The sequence below is a fragment of the Nothobranchius furzeri genome, chromosome 1 (genome assembly GCF_043380555.1).
Source record: "Nothobranchius furzeri strain GRZ-AD chromosome 1, NfurGRZ-RIMD1, whole genome shotgun sequence".
NCBI classification, from domain to species: Eukaryota; Metazoa; Chordata; class Actinopteri; order Cyprinodontiformes; family Nothobranchiidae; genus Nothobranchius; species Nothobranchius furzeri.
This window is the reverse complement of record NC_091741.1, coordinates 84,251,016-84,266,683: the sequence shown is the minus strand read 5'-3', so window position 1 is coordinate 84,266,683 and position 15,668 is coordinate 84,251,016. Positions and strand designations below refer to the sequence as shown.

The 15,668-nt window shown below is 46.1% G+C and overlaps 1 protein-coding gene across 5 annotated transcripts in view; it reads left to right on the top strand.

The window, feature by feature from the left end:
- The window catches only part of tex11 (testis expressed 11), a 44,588-nt gene extending 30,496 nt beyond the window's left edge, over positions 1-14,092 (top strand). For 2 of the 5 annotated variants that reach the window (XM_015948886.3, XM_070550714.1), the window contains 12 exons: positions 46-131; positions 10,198-10,248; positions 10,319-10,359; positions 10,435-10,512; positions 10,602-10,672; positions 11,390-11,503; positions 11,718-11,793; positions 11,878-12,027; positions 12,118-12,226; positions 12,323-12,443; positions 13,068-13,235; positions 13,982-14,092. In XM_015948886.3, the coding sequence (XP_015804372.3) occupies positions 46-131; positions 10,198-10,248; positions 10,319-10,359; positions 10,435-10,512; positions 10,602-10,672; positions 11,390-11,503; positions 11,718-11,793; positions 11,878-12,027; positions 12,118-12,226; positions 12,323-12,443; positions 13,068-13,235; positions 13,982-14,050 (1,134 nt within the window). In that variant the 3' untranslated portion in view covers positions 14,051-14,092. Of the gene's footprint in view, positions 1-45; positions 132-10,197; positions 10,249-10,318; positions 10,360-10,434; positions 10,513-10,601; positions 10,673-11,389; positions 11,504-11,717; positions 11,794-11,877; positions 12,028-12,117; positions 12,227-12,322; positions 12,444-13,067; positions 13,236-13,981 lie in introns of those variants that run through there. The other 3 variants (XM_070550713.1, XR_008562874.2, XR_011520478.1) reach the window with 3 other exon arrangements.
- The last annotated feature ends 1,576 nt before the right edge of the window (positions 14,093-15,668 follow it).

Genomic DNA, 15,668 nt, shown 5'->3' with positions numbered 1-15,668 from the left:
TGATGTGTTTTAGTGATGATGAGGATGTGTGTTTCCCTGTGGCAGAATGGAAAGCAGGAAGCAGCCATGAAAGCTCTGGAGGTTCTGTGTCAAACCTCCAACGATGAAGCTCAAGTTGTGACTGCTCTGAGGTATGCGAATACTCACATATAACTAGAGAAGTCTAATATAGAGTTGCTGTTGTCAGTTTTACTAAAATGCTGCATATTAAGAATTTACCAGTAAAAACAAAGACATTCAATGATATGCCATAGAAACTGTAGAATAACCTGAATGGTAAATCAATAAGAAGTGGAAACGACAAAATTTGGTCAAAAAGAAAAATGTATATAATGAAAAGAATGAATTACTTGAGTTTGATGTCATTAGGAGGTGGGTCTTTATAGCTCTGAATGGTTCTTATGAACAAGCACATTTTCACATTAACTAAGGGCAGCAATGGCAGCTTTACTGTTGTGTTTAGCTGCTTAAACAACTGAAAGCAGTTGGTGTTTAAAGGATTTTTAGGTTTTTCTAAAGGTCTAAACTAGAATTTTTTCTAAACAGAATATGTTATGTTTGTATTTACCAATGGCTGCAGACAACAAACATAATAACTGGTCTATATGCTATAATCTAACAGGATTTATGAGAGTGGAAGTTATAAACACCTAAAATAAACAATAGCCATGTTTACATGCGCCAAATTTCTAGCCTGGTCTGCCAGACTCCTCCTCTGTTTAATTCTACACAGAGAAAGGGTCTGGGAACTCTCCTATTCAAATAACCCCACCCCCTGAGAATTCTAACCGAGCCAATCAGCGCCGAGTAGCGTATGTCACACACTGAGCTTGTTGAACATGGCGACCTAAGCAGAGTTCGCTGCAGCTCTTTCCTCTGTTCTAAATGACTTGGACACATCTAGGGTTGTCACGGTGTGAAAATTTAACCTCACGGTTATTGTGACCAAAATTATCACGGTTTTCGGTATTATCGCTGTATTTGTTTAAACGTGTTACATTTTCAGACAACTAAATAAACCCTGTATATCAGGAAATATTGTCCTCAGTTTGTGTCTAAATTTAGCCTAAAATGTGTTATTTTGTAATAATGTTGTTTATTTGTTTACATTTTTCCCCTTTAGTCTTTTAAATACCAATATTTGCCCATAACTTCTTTTTTTTTCTGTTTGATGTCATCATTTTAAAAATATTAGATCAGATGATACTCAGTACTCAAGTAGCCTTCTAATCAGATACTTTTTTTTACCCTTACTTGAGTAATAAACCCTATATCAGGAAAATATTGTCCTCGGTTTGTGTCCTTCCAGTGAGCTTTGCAGATGTGGGAAAATGTCATCAGGCAGTAATCATTGTTAAATTCATAATTATTCTGGGAGAGAGACCAACTCTTATCTGCCCCTGGCAGCCCCGTAATGCATAGCATCATTTCAACATGGGGGTGTCCTCGACACGGTTTATATGCAGGTAGCGGGCGCTGCGGCTGCTTTATATAGCGACTCGTTGCATTCTCCCTCAACCCAAATCCGCGGATCACACATTTTAGCTAAAACGCTAACGTTAGCTTGCCTTGCGTTGACTGTAGAGTTGTGGGTGATGGTCACGCAGATGTGTCATGAGATTTGAAGCATTGCTGCCTTTCACAGACACTTTTTCTGCATGTGTTGCAAACAGGATAGCCGTCTTCTATCAACTGTCCCTCGGCATTCTTCAAATATCCCAAAAATGCCCGTACTTCCCACTTTGTCTTCTTTGAGGGATGGTAAATGTCCTGAGTGCTGCCGCCTCCTCCTTTGGCCATTATTTCAGCTTTGGCTTCAAGAAAGTTTTGGCTGTAAACAAAGTGCGCATGTGCCGCCGGCAACTTCAGCAGATGATACGGTGGCTGGTGAGGGTCACCGCGCCTACACTGCAGCCACGGTAATCCACCGAGATAATATATTTTTTGAAAAACAAGACGGTTATTATTATTGTCAACTTTTTTACCGGGGTTTACCTCTACACCGGTTACCGTGACAACCCTAGACACGTATTTAAAACCACAAGTAGAAGCGCTAAAAGCCTTTCTTCAAAACTAAGATGCTTGTGCTATCGCCAGACATCATTTTTGACTACAGCTAAAAACTACAGCGTTGCGCGGTACAATCGGCATTTCCATCTTTTTTCTGATTGGTTATTTTTTAGCTGCCTAGTCCCGCCCCTCAAGTGCCTCTCTGCCTGTGAGTTACCAGACTCTTTCTCTGTGCAGAATTAATCAGAGGACGAGTCTGGCAGACCAGGCTACCAAATTTCCCCAATCCGATTCAAATCTAGGTTGATTGAAACCTAAATCTATGTTTACATGCACACTAACTGAAAAGATCTGATCATGCCGTTAGTTTTTATGCATCAATTATTAAATCAGATTAAATAGGCTGAGCATGCGCAGTTTTCTTTCTCGGAAAAAAAAATTGTGAACAAACGTCATGAAACGAAATGAAAAATGTAAAAACTGAAAAAAAAACAATTCTTCCTGCTTTCCCGATTCATTTAATCAATTTAATGATTTTATTTTGCTCATAGAAGTTACGTTTTCTTCTGTAAATAACTGCATATATACGCTTTGCTGCATTTTCTTGTTGACGATATTAAAATAAGGGAGGGTTATCCTTGTCTCTGCCTCTTGATCAGCTGATCTGCGGGTCTGATGTGACAGCTGGGTGCAGCGCTGAGCGGGGTGGGAGGGGGTTTATCTGAAACTGTTGAGAAATTTTGGTTCCAACTAAAAAACAGGAGATGTTCAGAAAGTTTGGAAGCCAGTGTTCATCATGTGTTAATAAACGAACCGCATCTCATCTCATCTGCGATAACGTGCTTTTACACAGATAGTCACCCAGAATATTTAACTGAGGATGTGTTTCTACTCAACATCAGCCTCTTTAAACTCAAACCAGGTCTGTGTAACCATGCTACCGTCTTCTTTATTAGCATGTCTCCATCCACCTGCTGCAGAAACAGCTGCTGCGTTCACAGACACGGGGATCCATGCTGCATAACCGAAATGAATCTGTGTGTTTCCAGTTCAGACTTGAAAACGTTTGTCAAATGATTTGTGCAATAATCAGATTTTTAGTTTACTTCCACAAAATGCAAGTTATGGATTAGATGCTACTGAAACGGGGACGGCTTGCCATCAAATTTAAAAGCCGGCGCTCGTTAAGTAGGCTGTCATTTTTTAAGTCGTCATCGTCTTCCTCCGCTTATCCAGATCCAGGTTGCAGGGGCAGCATCCCAACTAGGGAGCTCCAGACTGTCTTCTCCCCAGCCACCTCCACCAGTTCCTCCGGCAGGACCCCAAGGCGTTCCCGGACCAGATTGGAGATGTAACCCCTCCAATGTGTCCTGGGTCGACCCGGGGGCCTCCTGCCGGCAGGATATGCCCAAAACACCTCCCAGGGAGGCGTCCAGGAGGCATCCTGACCAGATGCCCAAACCACCTCAACTCATTCCTTTTGATCCGGAGGAGCAGCGGTTCTACTCTGAGTCCCTCCCGAATGTCCGAGCTCGTCACCCTATCTCTAAGGCTGAGCCCGGCCACCCTATGGAGGAAACTCATTTTGGCCGCTTGTATCTGGTTCTTTCGGTCATTACCCAAATCTCATGACCATAGGTGAGGATTGGGACGTAGATCGACCGGTAAATCGAAAGCCTGGCTTTCTGGCTCAGCTCCCTCTTCACCACGACAGATTGGCTCAGCGTCCGCATCACTGCAGATGCCAAACCAATCCGCCTGTCGATCTCCAGATCCCTCCTACCCTCACTCGTGAACAAGACCCCAAAATACTAATGGGCCATTCCCATCTGTACCGGTTCGGCCCAGGCCGGGTAGTCCCAGTCGGCCCCAGCCTGGCCCGTTTGATTCCACACATCCTTGTCTTAAGCCCATGTGGGCTGATTCTACCCACCAATCAGAGGCTTGCTCTAATGGAAGGTGTGAATTTGCTGTCAGCAGTGGGTGTGTTGGCCCTGGTCGGCCTGAAGCAGACCCCCTCGAGAAGAGGGCTGAGAATGAGCCTTGGTTGGCCCGGAAAAATACCAGGCCACCCAGATATGTAAACAACCTACGCTACCCGGCCCGTGCCGACCCAGTACAGATGGGAATGGCCCATTAAACTCCTCCAGTTGAGGTAGGACCTCTCTCCCGACCCAGAGTTGGCAAGCCACCCTTTCCTGGTCGAGAACCATGGTCTCAGATTTGGAGGTGCTGATCCTCATCCCAGCTGCTTCACACTCGGCCGCGAACCTACCCAGCAAGAGCTGAAGGTCAGAGCTGGATGAAGCTAGGAGGACCACATCATCCGCAAAAAGCAGAGACGAAATTCTCCTGCCACCAAACTCGACACACTCCACACGATGGCTGCGCCTAGAAATTCTGTCCATAAAGGTTATCAACAGAACCGGTGACAAAGGGCAGCCCTGGCGGGGTCCAACCCTCACCGGGGACAGGTCCGACTTACTACCGGCTATGCGGACCAAACTCACGCTCCTCTGGTAAAGGCACTGAATGGCCCTTAACAGAAAGCCACCCAACCCATACTCGTGGAGCGTCCCCCACAGGGAGCCCCTGGGGACACGGTCATAAGCCTTCTCCAAATCCACAAAACACATGTGGATTGGTTGGGCAAACTCCCATGCCCCCTCCATCACCCTTGCAAGGGTATAGGGCTGGTCCACAGTTCCACGGCCAGGACGAAAACCACATTGCTCCTCCCCAATCTGAGATTCAACTGGAGAGGACCCTCCTCTCCAGTACCTTGCAGTAGACCTTTCCAGGGAGGCTGAGGAGTGTGATCCCCTATAGTTGGAACACACCCACAAGTCACCCTTCTTAAAGATGGGGACCACCACACCGGTCTGCCACTCCACAGGAACTGCCCCCGATGACCACGCAATGTTGCAGAGACGTGTCAACCACGACAGCCCTACCACATCCATAGCCTTGAGATACCCAGGACGAATCTCATCCACCCCCCGGGGCTCCGCCGCTGTGTAGTTTTTTGACTACCTCAGAATCTTCTGCCCCAGAGATTGGACAGTCCATCTCCAGGTCTCCTGGCTCTGGCTCCTCCTCGGAATGCGCGTAGGTGGGATTGAGGAGCTCCTCAAAGTATTCCTTCCACCGCCCGACTATCGCCCCAGTTGACGTCAGCAGCTCCCCATCCCCACTGTAAACAGTGTGAGCAAGTTGCTGCCTCCCTCTCCTGAGGCGCTGGACAATTTGCCAGAACCTCTTTGGTGCCGATCGATAGTCTTTCTCCATGGCCTCACCAAACCCCTCCCACGCCTGAGATTTTGCCTCGGCAACTGCCACTGCTGCACCCCGCTTGGCTATCCGGTACTTGTCTGCTGCCGTCAGAGACCCACAGTCCAGTCACGCCCTGTAGTAGGGCTGCAACAACGAATCGATAAATTCGATGAAAATCGATTACTAAAAGCGTTGGCAACGAATTGCGTCATCGATTCGTTGTGTCGCACAACTCTTCCAAAAGCGCCCCTTCCCGCCCGCCGTTGCGCGCAGACCAGAGCAAGTCAGATCAGCGCGAGGGAGAGCCGCAGATCAGCGCGAGGGAGAGTCGCAGATCAGCGTGAGGGAGAGCCGCAGATCAGCGCGAGGGAGAGCCGGTACCGGCAGATCAGTGCGAGGGAGAGCCTGCAGACTTGCGCTGCTGCGAACCGGTTCCGCATTGTTGCGCAGCGATCCAGGCAGCTGCTTCCATTCTCAAAGTGGCGCAACGAAAAAACTATAATTAGCACACAATCGTTCTTGTCTGCACATGTTCTCTATTTTCGGTCTTATTTGTGCCTGAAGCGCGCTACTGCGGATCTCATCACCTGTGCTGTGGTGATGTCACCTCACGCAGCATCGAAAACGCGCTCTGCGCTTTGCGGTCAGGAGATCCCTTTGATCTGCTCAAAAGTAACTGATGAGGTGAAAAGGTAAGAATCCAGGCAACAGATTTTCTGGAGAATTATGAGGAGATGCAGGAAGATGAGAGACAGACAGGACAGGAAAATAGTTAAATAAAAACAAGAAAACAAAACAAAGTGTTGAAAAGTAAAATGTAGGTAGATTTATCTCCACTACACGTTTTTACCAGTAAAAAACAATAAGTTATACACATGTCATATTTATACATCTGAATTCAGATCACCTTCAAAACTCAGTCACACACCCAGGGCCGTTTCAAGACATTTTGGGGGCCAAGGCAAAATGCCCCCCCCCCCCCCCCCCCCCCCCTAACTGGGCTCCCCAGAAGCCTCTGTGTAATTCATACCCTCTCCAGGAGTGTTAGTTATACGGTGTTTATAAAAGCCCCTCAGACATTACTGACATGTTCTAATATTATCAGATGAAAAACTAAATTATCAGACATGCTGTCTCATCTGCTTCTTTTATAAACTTGCAAAAAGTAACAAAACCATTTGAAAGCCACTATTTGTGGATTCTCTGAAAGTTTCCATGGAGTGTGTGACAACTTATTTTTTCATTGATCCTATCATCTAATCTCACAGCTGAAACAAGCATCCTTAATAATCTGTGCACAGGAAGCGTACCGATGCTGTAGTAAAACAAAAGGTATAATAATTTATTATTAATAAAACCTTGTTGCAGCACTAAAGCATAAAAATGAGATTTTGCATTAAATATGCAAAATATTTACATATGAATTGTTTTAGAGCCCTTTTATTGGCAGAATCTGATATTAATTTAGTTCTTACAAAAAATGGGTCCCAACATGGTTTGTGTGGCGTTGCCATAGTGTGACGTCATAGGCACAGATCCCCTGTCCTCTTGTTTGGAAATGGAAATATGATCACCCTACATTAAACAAACTGTCCACCCGGGCTTTTGCGCTGCACAGAGACGCTTCGCTGCCTACGACTGAACGTCAGTTGAGAGTCAGTCTCATGCAGACTGACCAATGAAGAGAGGGCCTCAAGTTAAGACCCTCTCGTCATTGGTCAGTCCACACGAGGTGGGTCAAAGGTTACTCTGGGTGGGTTACGTGTTGTCAGGCATTCAAGTATTGAGTATATTTACTGCATATTACAGTAAAATATTCTGTATGTGACCACATTATGGTGATCCTTGGGTCGTGATGATGGAGCCCTTGAATATTGTTGCCCAGGGTACAACAAAGTGTTAATCTGGCCCTGGTTCCGCCGTCACATTCCCGCAGAAACTGGTTGATCACACCGGGGCCAGACCACTAGCATGTGGTTTTACAACCACAATGTCCTCGGAAGCAAAAACGCTTTTAAAAGGGAGGGAGGAGTCCTAACTGTTGCTGCAGGCGTGTTGTGTGAGAGTGCAGTTATATACTGGTTAATATATTTTTGGGTTCAGTTGCTTTCATGTGGCCTAATGTGAGTCTATTTGGGATCATTGGAATGATCAGCAGCATTTCTTGATGTGACTTTATGGCAGTTGCCCAGGGCATCATCGCAAGGAGGATGGCATTCATTTACTTTTGTTTTATTTGGTATTTTTTCAGTCATTTTTGGAAATAGTGATCAATTTTGATTAATTCACAGCCTATGTTTAATTACATTTAAAATAAATGTCAACAGATGAGATCAAACAAAACAGATGAGAATTGCCCTTAAGCTGTTTAACTTGGACCAAGCATTTTAGGTCACAGATAGGTGTAGCTTAGGGTCTCTGTCTATACACTTTATAAGACAATTTAGGTGATGGCATGTTGTTTTTCTGCTATTGAACTGTTTTCTAATAATGTTGTGTTAAATAAAGTGAAGGAAGGAGAGAAATAACGTTTCCCTAGCAGTTTTTAAAAATTTCCCCATGTAATCCGATTAATCGATTAATCGTGTCGAGACCCCATCCGATTAATCGATTATCCAAATAATCGTTTGTTGCAGCCCTACCCTGTAGGCCTCCCTTTTCAGCCTGACGGCTCCCCGAACCTCTGGTGTCCACCAGCGGGTATGGGGGTTGCCACCACGACTGGCTCCGGCCACTTTGCGACCACAGCTAGCAACAGCCGCCTCAACAATCGCAGAGTGGAACAAGGCCCACTCGGAGTTGATGTCCCCCACTGCTCTCTGGACGAGGTCAACGCTCTGCCGGAGGTGGGAGTTGAAGACCGTCTTGACAGGTTGTTCTGCCAAGCGTACCCAGCAGACCCTCACTATGCTTTTGGGTCTGCCAGGTCTACGCGGCATCTTCCCCTGCCATCTGATCCAACTTATCACCAGGTGGTGATCAGTTGACAGCTCCACTCCTCTCTTCACTCGGGTGTCCAAAACATACGGCCGCAGGTCAGATGATACGACTACAAAGTCTATCATTGACCTGTGACCTAGGCTGTGCTGGTACCAAGTGTACCGATGGGCATCCTTATGTTCGAACATGGTGTTCGTTATGGCCAAACTGCGGCTTGCACAGAAGTCCAATAACGAAACACCACTTGAGTTCAGATCAGGTGGGCCATTCCTCCCAATCACACCCCTCCAGATCAAGCTGTCATTGCCCACGTGAGCATTGAAGTCCCCCAGCAGGACAATGGAGTCCCCTGATGGAGCACTATCTAGCACTCGTCCCAGGGACTCCAAAAGGGTGGGTAATCTGATCTGATATTTGGCGCATAAGCACAAACAACAGTCAGGACCCGTTCCCCGACCCGAAGGCGCAGGGAAGCTACCCTCTTGTCCCCCGGGGTAAACCCCAACACACAGGCAGAGAGTCTCCGGGCTAACAAAAAGCCAACTCCAGCAAAGGAGAGTGTCCAACCCCTCTCAAGGACTTGGGTTCCAGAGCCAATGCTATGTGTCGAGGTGAGTCCGACTATATCTAGCCGGTACCGCTCAACCTCTGCCACAAGCTCCTGCTCCTTCCCCGCCAGCGAGGTGATGTTCCATGTCCCAAAAACCAGTTTCCTTGTCCGGGGATCGGACCGCCAAGGCTCCCTCCTCGGTCTGCTACCCGATCCACATTGCACCGGACCCTTCATGTCCCTCCTGCGGGTGGTGGGCCCACAGTTGGATGAGCCCATGTATCCGGTTCGAGCTGGGCCTGGCCGGGCCCCATGGGTGAAAGCCCGGCCACCAGGCGCTCGCTCACGTGCCCCAACCCCAGGCCTGGCTCCAGGGTGGGACCCCGGTAACCCTCCGGGCCGGGTACTCCGACTCTTTGTTTTTACGTCCATGAAAGATCTTCTGAACTTTTCTTTGTCTCACCCTTCACCTAAGACCAATTTGTCATGGGAGACCCTACCAGGAGCATAAAGTGCCCCAGACAACATAGCTCCTAGGATCATTACGGCACTCAAATGGGCCATTCCCATCTGTACCGGGTCGGCCCGGGCCGGGTAGCGTAGGTTGTTCACATATCTGGGTGGCCTGGTATTTTTCCGGGCCAACCAAGGCTCATTCTCAGCCCTCTTCTCGAGGGGGTCTGCTTCAGGCCGACCAGGGCCAACACACCCACTGCTGACAGCAAATTCACACCTTCCATTAGAGCAAGCCTCTGATTGGTGGGTAGAATCAGCCCACATGGGCTTAAGACAAGGATGTGTGGAATCAACCGGGCCAGGCTGGGGCCGACTGGGGCTACCCGGCCCGGGCCGACCCGGTACAGATGGGAATGGCCCAAAACTCCTCCACCACGATAAGGTGACGGTTTTAAGTCAGGCAGCCCAAATGACGACGGGGAGGCTCGCTAGCTGTTGCACACATGCACAGTGGGCATTATTTTACTCCAATAATCTGAATGGCTGTGTGCATGCACGTCAATCGGAATGATAATTGGACAAAACCACCTCTCTCAGTCGGATAGAAATTTCATTCAGACCAGGCCGAATCGGATCAGAACATTCTGATTGACATGTTTACATGCAGAATTTTTAATCTGATTGGGCGTTCAATCTGATTATATGTGCGCATGTAAACGTGGCTAGTGTGAATAAATTTGGGTTGTAGTTTGTTCAATAAAATCATTTCTAATGTAATTATTATTTATTTACATAAGGTGATGTTTGCTAGGTGTTTCTCTGGGACTGTAGTAACTGTTAGTTTTTCCACTCACCTCTGATCCACTGACCTATTTTCTACTTCCTCTCAGAAAGTGTGTCTATGTATAATAATGTTAGTAGGTGAGGAAAAAGGAGGTTAGATCCAGGTCTCCCTCATATTTTTACAGGTGTTTGGTTCGGCTCGTGTTCTCCACCACAGATGAATCAGCTGAAAGGAGGTGAGGCAAAAAGGAAACACGAACATATTTGATATATTAATGAAGGTTTTAACACACTTCATCAATGCAGGGATGTGAATCTGGATGTTTTGCTGCCATATTTAAAAATGGGTGAGTATACTTAATATTTGGGTGCAAGCAGTGTGTTTTGCATATTTAACTCTGACATGTTTGTCATCATCACAGCTCTGCAGACACTTTCACGCCAGTCTCAGATGGCTGCTGAGCAGCGTATAGAGGCGGCTAACTGGTTCAGAAAGACTGGTACTGACTCCATAACATGGTACGCATCACCTGACCTCTCGCAGCACCCTCATGTCACCTGTGTGTGGGCTCCTGTGTTGTTGTTGCAGCTTGGAACTCAGCCCTGCAGTGTGAGGGCAGCCCTGACAGAATGAGGGATTTCTTTGTGCTGTCTTACCAGGTAAGTGTGTCGGTAGAATTAATCATGATCTACTGTACATGAAGGGAGATTAGGACACCTGAACGGGATGAAAGGCTGCTTTGGGAATAATGATTATGTTTACTGCTCACCCTTGACTTTCTAACCAGAAGTTTGTTAGATCAAATCCAAGTAGATTTGTATCGTGGGTTTTGTATGTGATGTTGGTTTAGCCGGTTTACTTTAACCCTCCCACTGTCCTAATGGGTGTGACCCGTTGAGGAAAGCTGACCATTGAGCAGGACTGATGGTTTATCCCTTGGGTCCATGTGGCAGGGGTGAGGTGGTGCTCACTCCTCACCCCTGCCACATGGACCCAAGGGATAAACCATCAGTCCTGCTCAATGGTCAGCTTTCCTCACCGGGTCACACCCATTAGGACAGTGGGAGTGTTAAGTAAAATATAAACAACAAACATCTGCAGATGGTCTGACATGAACCTTTTTGTTTTTTGGTTTTACAAGTGTGGGAATAAACATGTTCACTGGAAGACTGATGAATAAAATACCCATTAAAGAATGGATTATGGTTATTATTACCACAGGCTATAAAAATAGTCCCAAACACATTGGCATTCCATGAGTTATGCAATGTTTTAGAGCCAACACCATTCTGATGTAAAATACAGGAAATGCCATCTTGTTTAACTAAAGTTGCATTCAAGATGTATTTGTTTGTTTTTGCTCTTTGACCTCTCAGCTCTCTCTGCTGTGCCCTACTGACCGCGTTCTGCTCATGGGCCAGAAGACTTGTCTGCTGATGGCCGCTGCCGCCTCTTTGGAGCTCTGCAGGAATTCTCCTTACTCCGCCCAGGTGTGCCACCCACTCACCATCCTATACATTTAGCACGCTCTCCATTAGAAAGGATGGAAATTTACCAAGACCAGCAGAGAGGAGAGGTGACTAACCACATTACTGGTGCAGGCGTAGGCGTTTCAGTTTAATCCCTCTCTGCCTTTGATAAGGAACTTAACACTAGATGGCGACAGAGAATCCAGAATCCTCACTCCTCTTGTTTGGCTCACAGGTGGAGGAGGAGCTCACTCAGGCTCTGGAGTACATTCAGACCTGCTGGGAGGTTTGGAAAACCCTAAAAGCATCAGGTGAAATTAAAATCGAACGCGGCTGAAGTTGGAAGAAATAAACCTTTCATGAAAAACTAAACATTTGTCCTCATGTTTTTATAGAAAGCTTTCCATCAGACCCCACAGAGTCACTCCTGCTGCTGTATGAATTTGAAACTCGCGCCAAGCTGAATGACACAAAAGTTGAGGTGATACTTGAGTCCGTACTGGAGCTTGAAAACGTTGAAGCCAAAGTGTTAGAGACCATGGCGGGTAAGAACATGCATCATCTGTCCTTATCAGACATATTTGTAGTTCTTGGTAGTATTTACCGCATGCTCTCATATCGCCCCCTAAACAAAGCCTTGGCCATGGAAGCTCCTGCCTACTTCCCTCGACTGTGTAAGAAGGCTCTGAGAATTGCTCTCTCTCTGCACAAGAAGCAGTCCCAGCCTGATCTGGCCCACTGCAGGCACCACTACACCACAAACATACACCACCCTCATCATTTCCTCTAAGTTACTGGGGTGGAGGTTGTTTCTGATTGTGCGGCTTGTCTCTGTCATAGCAAGTGCATTCATGACCTGATCAAGCTGTCCCTCCCGAGTGGGGTGGCAGAGGTGGAGGCCCGTGCGCTGGCTGAGGTGTGGGACTACTTCGAGGAGGCCCTGTCCATCATATCAGCTGCAGTGAGTCGGCACCAATCACACACAGACATCCCTCGGCTCCCACCTCCCATTTTCTCCAACAGAAATGTGTCGTGCTATGTAATTAAGCCCTCTCTTTCACACCATGGCTGCCTTCTCTTCTAGAAATCTCTCTCCTTCTCCTTTATTTATTTATTTTTAAATCAATGGGCTTTCAGCTGCAGTTCAATTAGCAGAGGCTTCCATTCACCGCCCCTTCCTGCCAGTTTCAATGTTAATATGCCGTACAAATCATCACACTGCCGGTGAGCTGCAGCTCTGAGATGTGGAATTATTCAGACATCATGCTCCTTTTGAGGCAGCACGTATTTCCTCTTTCAGAGGGAGTTCTCACTTGAAAGCTGTTTAATTCTTTGGATCAAAGTAAAGGGACAAGCTTTAAGTGTTGGGGAATCTGAATGGAGAAAATAAAAATAAAAATGAGTCAATTCACATTTTTCTTTCCTGTTCCAGTGATAGTAAAAGGTTAACACAACCAGCACAGGATTTGATGAAAGTTTACTTGCCTTCTTGCTGTTCCGTCGTTCTAAAGACAACTTTGTGAATTGAGTCACCCAGGTGGCCCCGTTAAATGGCCTTTTGAACATCTTCCTGCCTCCTATGCAGCCGGATGTCTTCCCAGAGATGGAGACCCTGTGGCTCCTGACTCAGGCCTGGAACACTGGCATAATGCTGTACAGTTTGAACCAGTACATGGAGGCTGAGAAGTGGTGTGGTCTGGCTATGAGCTTTGTCCATCATTTGGGATTTCTGCGGGAGAGCTACGAGGCACAGGTAAACATTATGGTTGTTATGACCCGGCTCGTTTAGTCTCCAACGGTTTGACATATTCCGGATGAGCCCCCATTTATGTTACGGCTCGACTCATGAAATGGCAAGATATAAGAGACTGATTATATTTCTGAGGTTTAGGGGCATTTTTAAAATTAAAAGCAGCCTCTAAAAGGCCTCACCAAAACAGGAAACTGGCAGGAGCTCTTAAGGTGACCTCTCCTGTAGTTGCACCAAGCAGGCTTTGTTCCTGCACCCACAGGTGCAGTTAGCGAGCCCTAACCCTAACCCACATGAGCACCAAATGATTAGAAATTTGGTAAATATACCTGTAAAAATAAGGTGAAATATTATGTCTCGGTCAATAATAAAACTAAAGCCGGATAAAATAATGCAACATGAGATTAATTTGGAAATATACCGAATGTACATCGCTCTCCCTTACTGGCTAAGGTCATTTCTTAACTTTGACAATCTGCATGCAGTGTCCATACAGAGAGTCTCTAGAGCTCTGCACTGCAGCTGGTGTAAATGCTCTGATTGGACACAACGATCATTGACCTAAACAGACTGCATCCATTCCACATTCAGCGTGAAAGTCAGTGTTGCCAACCAGAACACTGCTTTAGCATTAAGATGAAATCTGTTAACCGTATCCTTTAAGACAAATGTATTTTCCTCTTTTCAAAAGGAACAGATGTTTCTTGTGCGACATAGAGGTTTTATCTAATGCAGATGTTTGTGTGCAGATGTCGGATCTCTACAGTAAAATCCTGGACCAACTGGACAAAGCAAAAAAGAACACCATGGAAAACTAAAAGGCCAGGTCAATGGTTCCCATCTGGATGATCAACTGTGTTCCGAGTCTAAACTTCAGCCGAGTTAATCAAGTTTGTTAACGGCACCTTTTCCTGTTCTTTGTTAATGTCAAAATGTTTTACTGCAAACCCATCGTAATGCTTTCCTGATTAAAAAAAATACAAACTCTTAAAATTGTAGTTTGCAATGATTTGACTTTCAAGCCCGAGCCAAAGCTGCTCAAACCGGAATAACAAGCACATCCAAATCATAACTGAGTCACATATTTTATTTTCAAACAAATAAACTCTTGTCAAGTCCCAAAATAAACCCCAAACAAAAAGTTGCAGGACTGCATTCCCTCATGACTAGGACAGGGAAGACCATGAGGCCGAGTGTCCTGATAGGCTGTACCACCTGCAGTGACAGGAAGGAAACTACTGTACAATCAAAGGGTTCATGTTTGCAAGCACTTACTGCACATGTGTGCTAGAACAGAAACATCATCACCCAAAAGTACAAACAAGAACCCTGAAACCTACCCCACCCATAAAATAAAAGCATGTCATTATTTCTCTCATCAGAACGACCCTCATCAGTTACACACAGAGGCATTCAGGTTCCATCTCTTCACCTCCACCTCAATGGAAAGAGTAAAATGAAATCAAGTTCTTTGGGCTTTGACATGGCTGACCGAGGTATGAATACCACGCACGTTTTTAACAGTCAGCTGTGTTTCAACTAAACACCAGAGGACCAGTCCTAAACTTCTAATGATGAATCAATGCTCCTGGTTTCTGTGATGCTGTGTAGGTTTCTGCCTGCATCATTTTATTTTACAATATATATATATATATATATCTTTTTCTTTTTAAATCTATACACCCAGACACGTTCCACAAGAAGTCACATGTAGACAGGCCCTACTTGTGGGAACTGGGTTCCCATCTCACTAGTTAAGTGTTCCAATAGGCATTTGAAGAGAAATATCGACATTACAGCACATTTGTATGGAAATTATATCTCAAAGAGTAGCTCAAACTTTACTTACCTGACATTTGTGATCTATAAAACATGTTAGTTCCAGTTTGAGTCACACATGCACGAAGCACAGGTGAGGGGATTGGGGGGAGGGGATTCGCTGGGGGCTTATTTACATTGTTCAGCTACCACACCGTTTTGAAACAGTCTGCAAGCGGCTTATAAATGGCTCTGTTCCCTTCGGTTATTCCCTGAACTCTGGTTTTGACACAGGTAATGACAGCTGGTTTAGCAGTGGTGCCTGGCAGATGGGCACACCTGATCACACCTGCGGGTACAGGTGCTCTATGGGTGGGCAGGAGAGTGTAAGAGACCCAGAAGTCTGGGTAAACACTTCTCATTGGGTCTAAAGAGAAAAAAATCCCTTTGCAGTCTTCAAAGATCTGATTAAGAAAGAATATTCCTGGATCTCCTCACAGCACTCCTCTCCCTCATGTACCTTACAACATCCACGTGTTTACACACAACGCCAGGATCTCCACTAACGTGTGCAGCAGGTCATTTCAATCAACGATGCCACGCGCAAACTCAAAAGTTACCAAACTGATGGACGTGATCGAGCTCTCAGCCCAACCAGTCAACACAACCCAGCTGTAA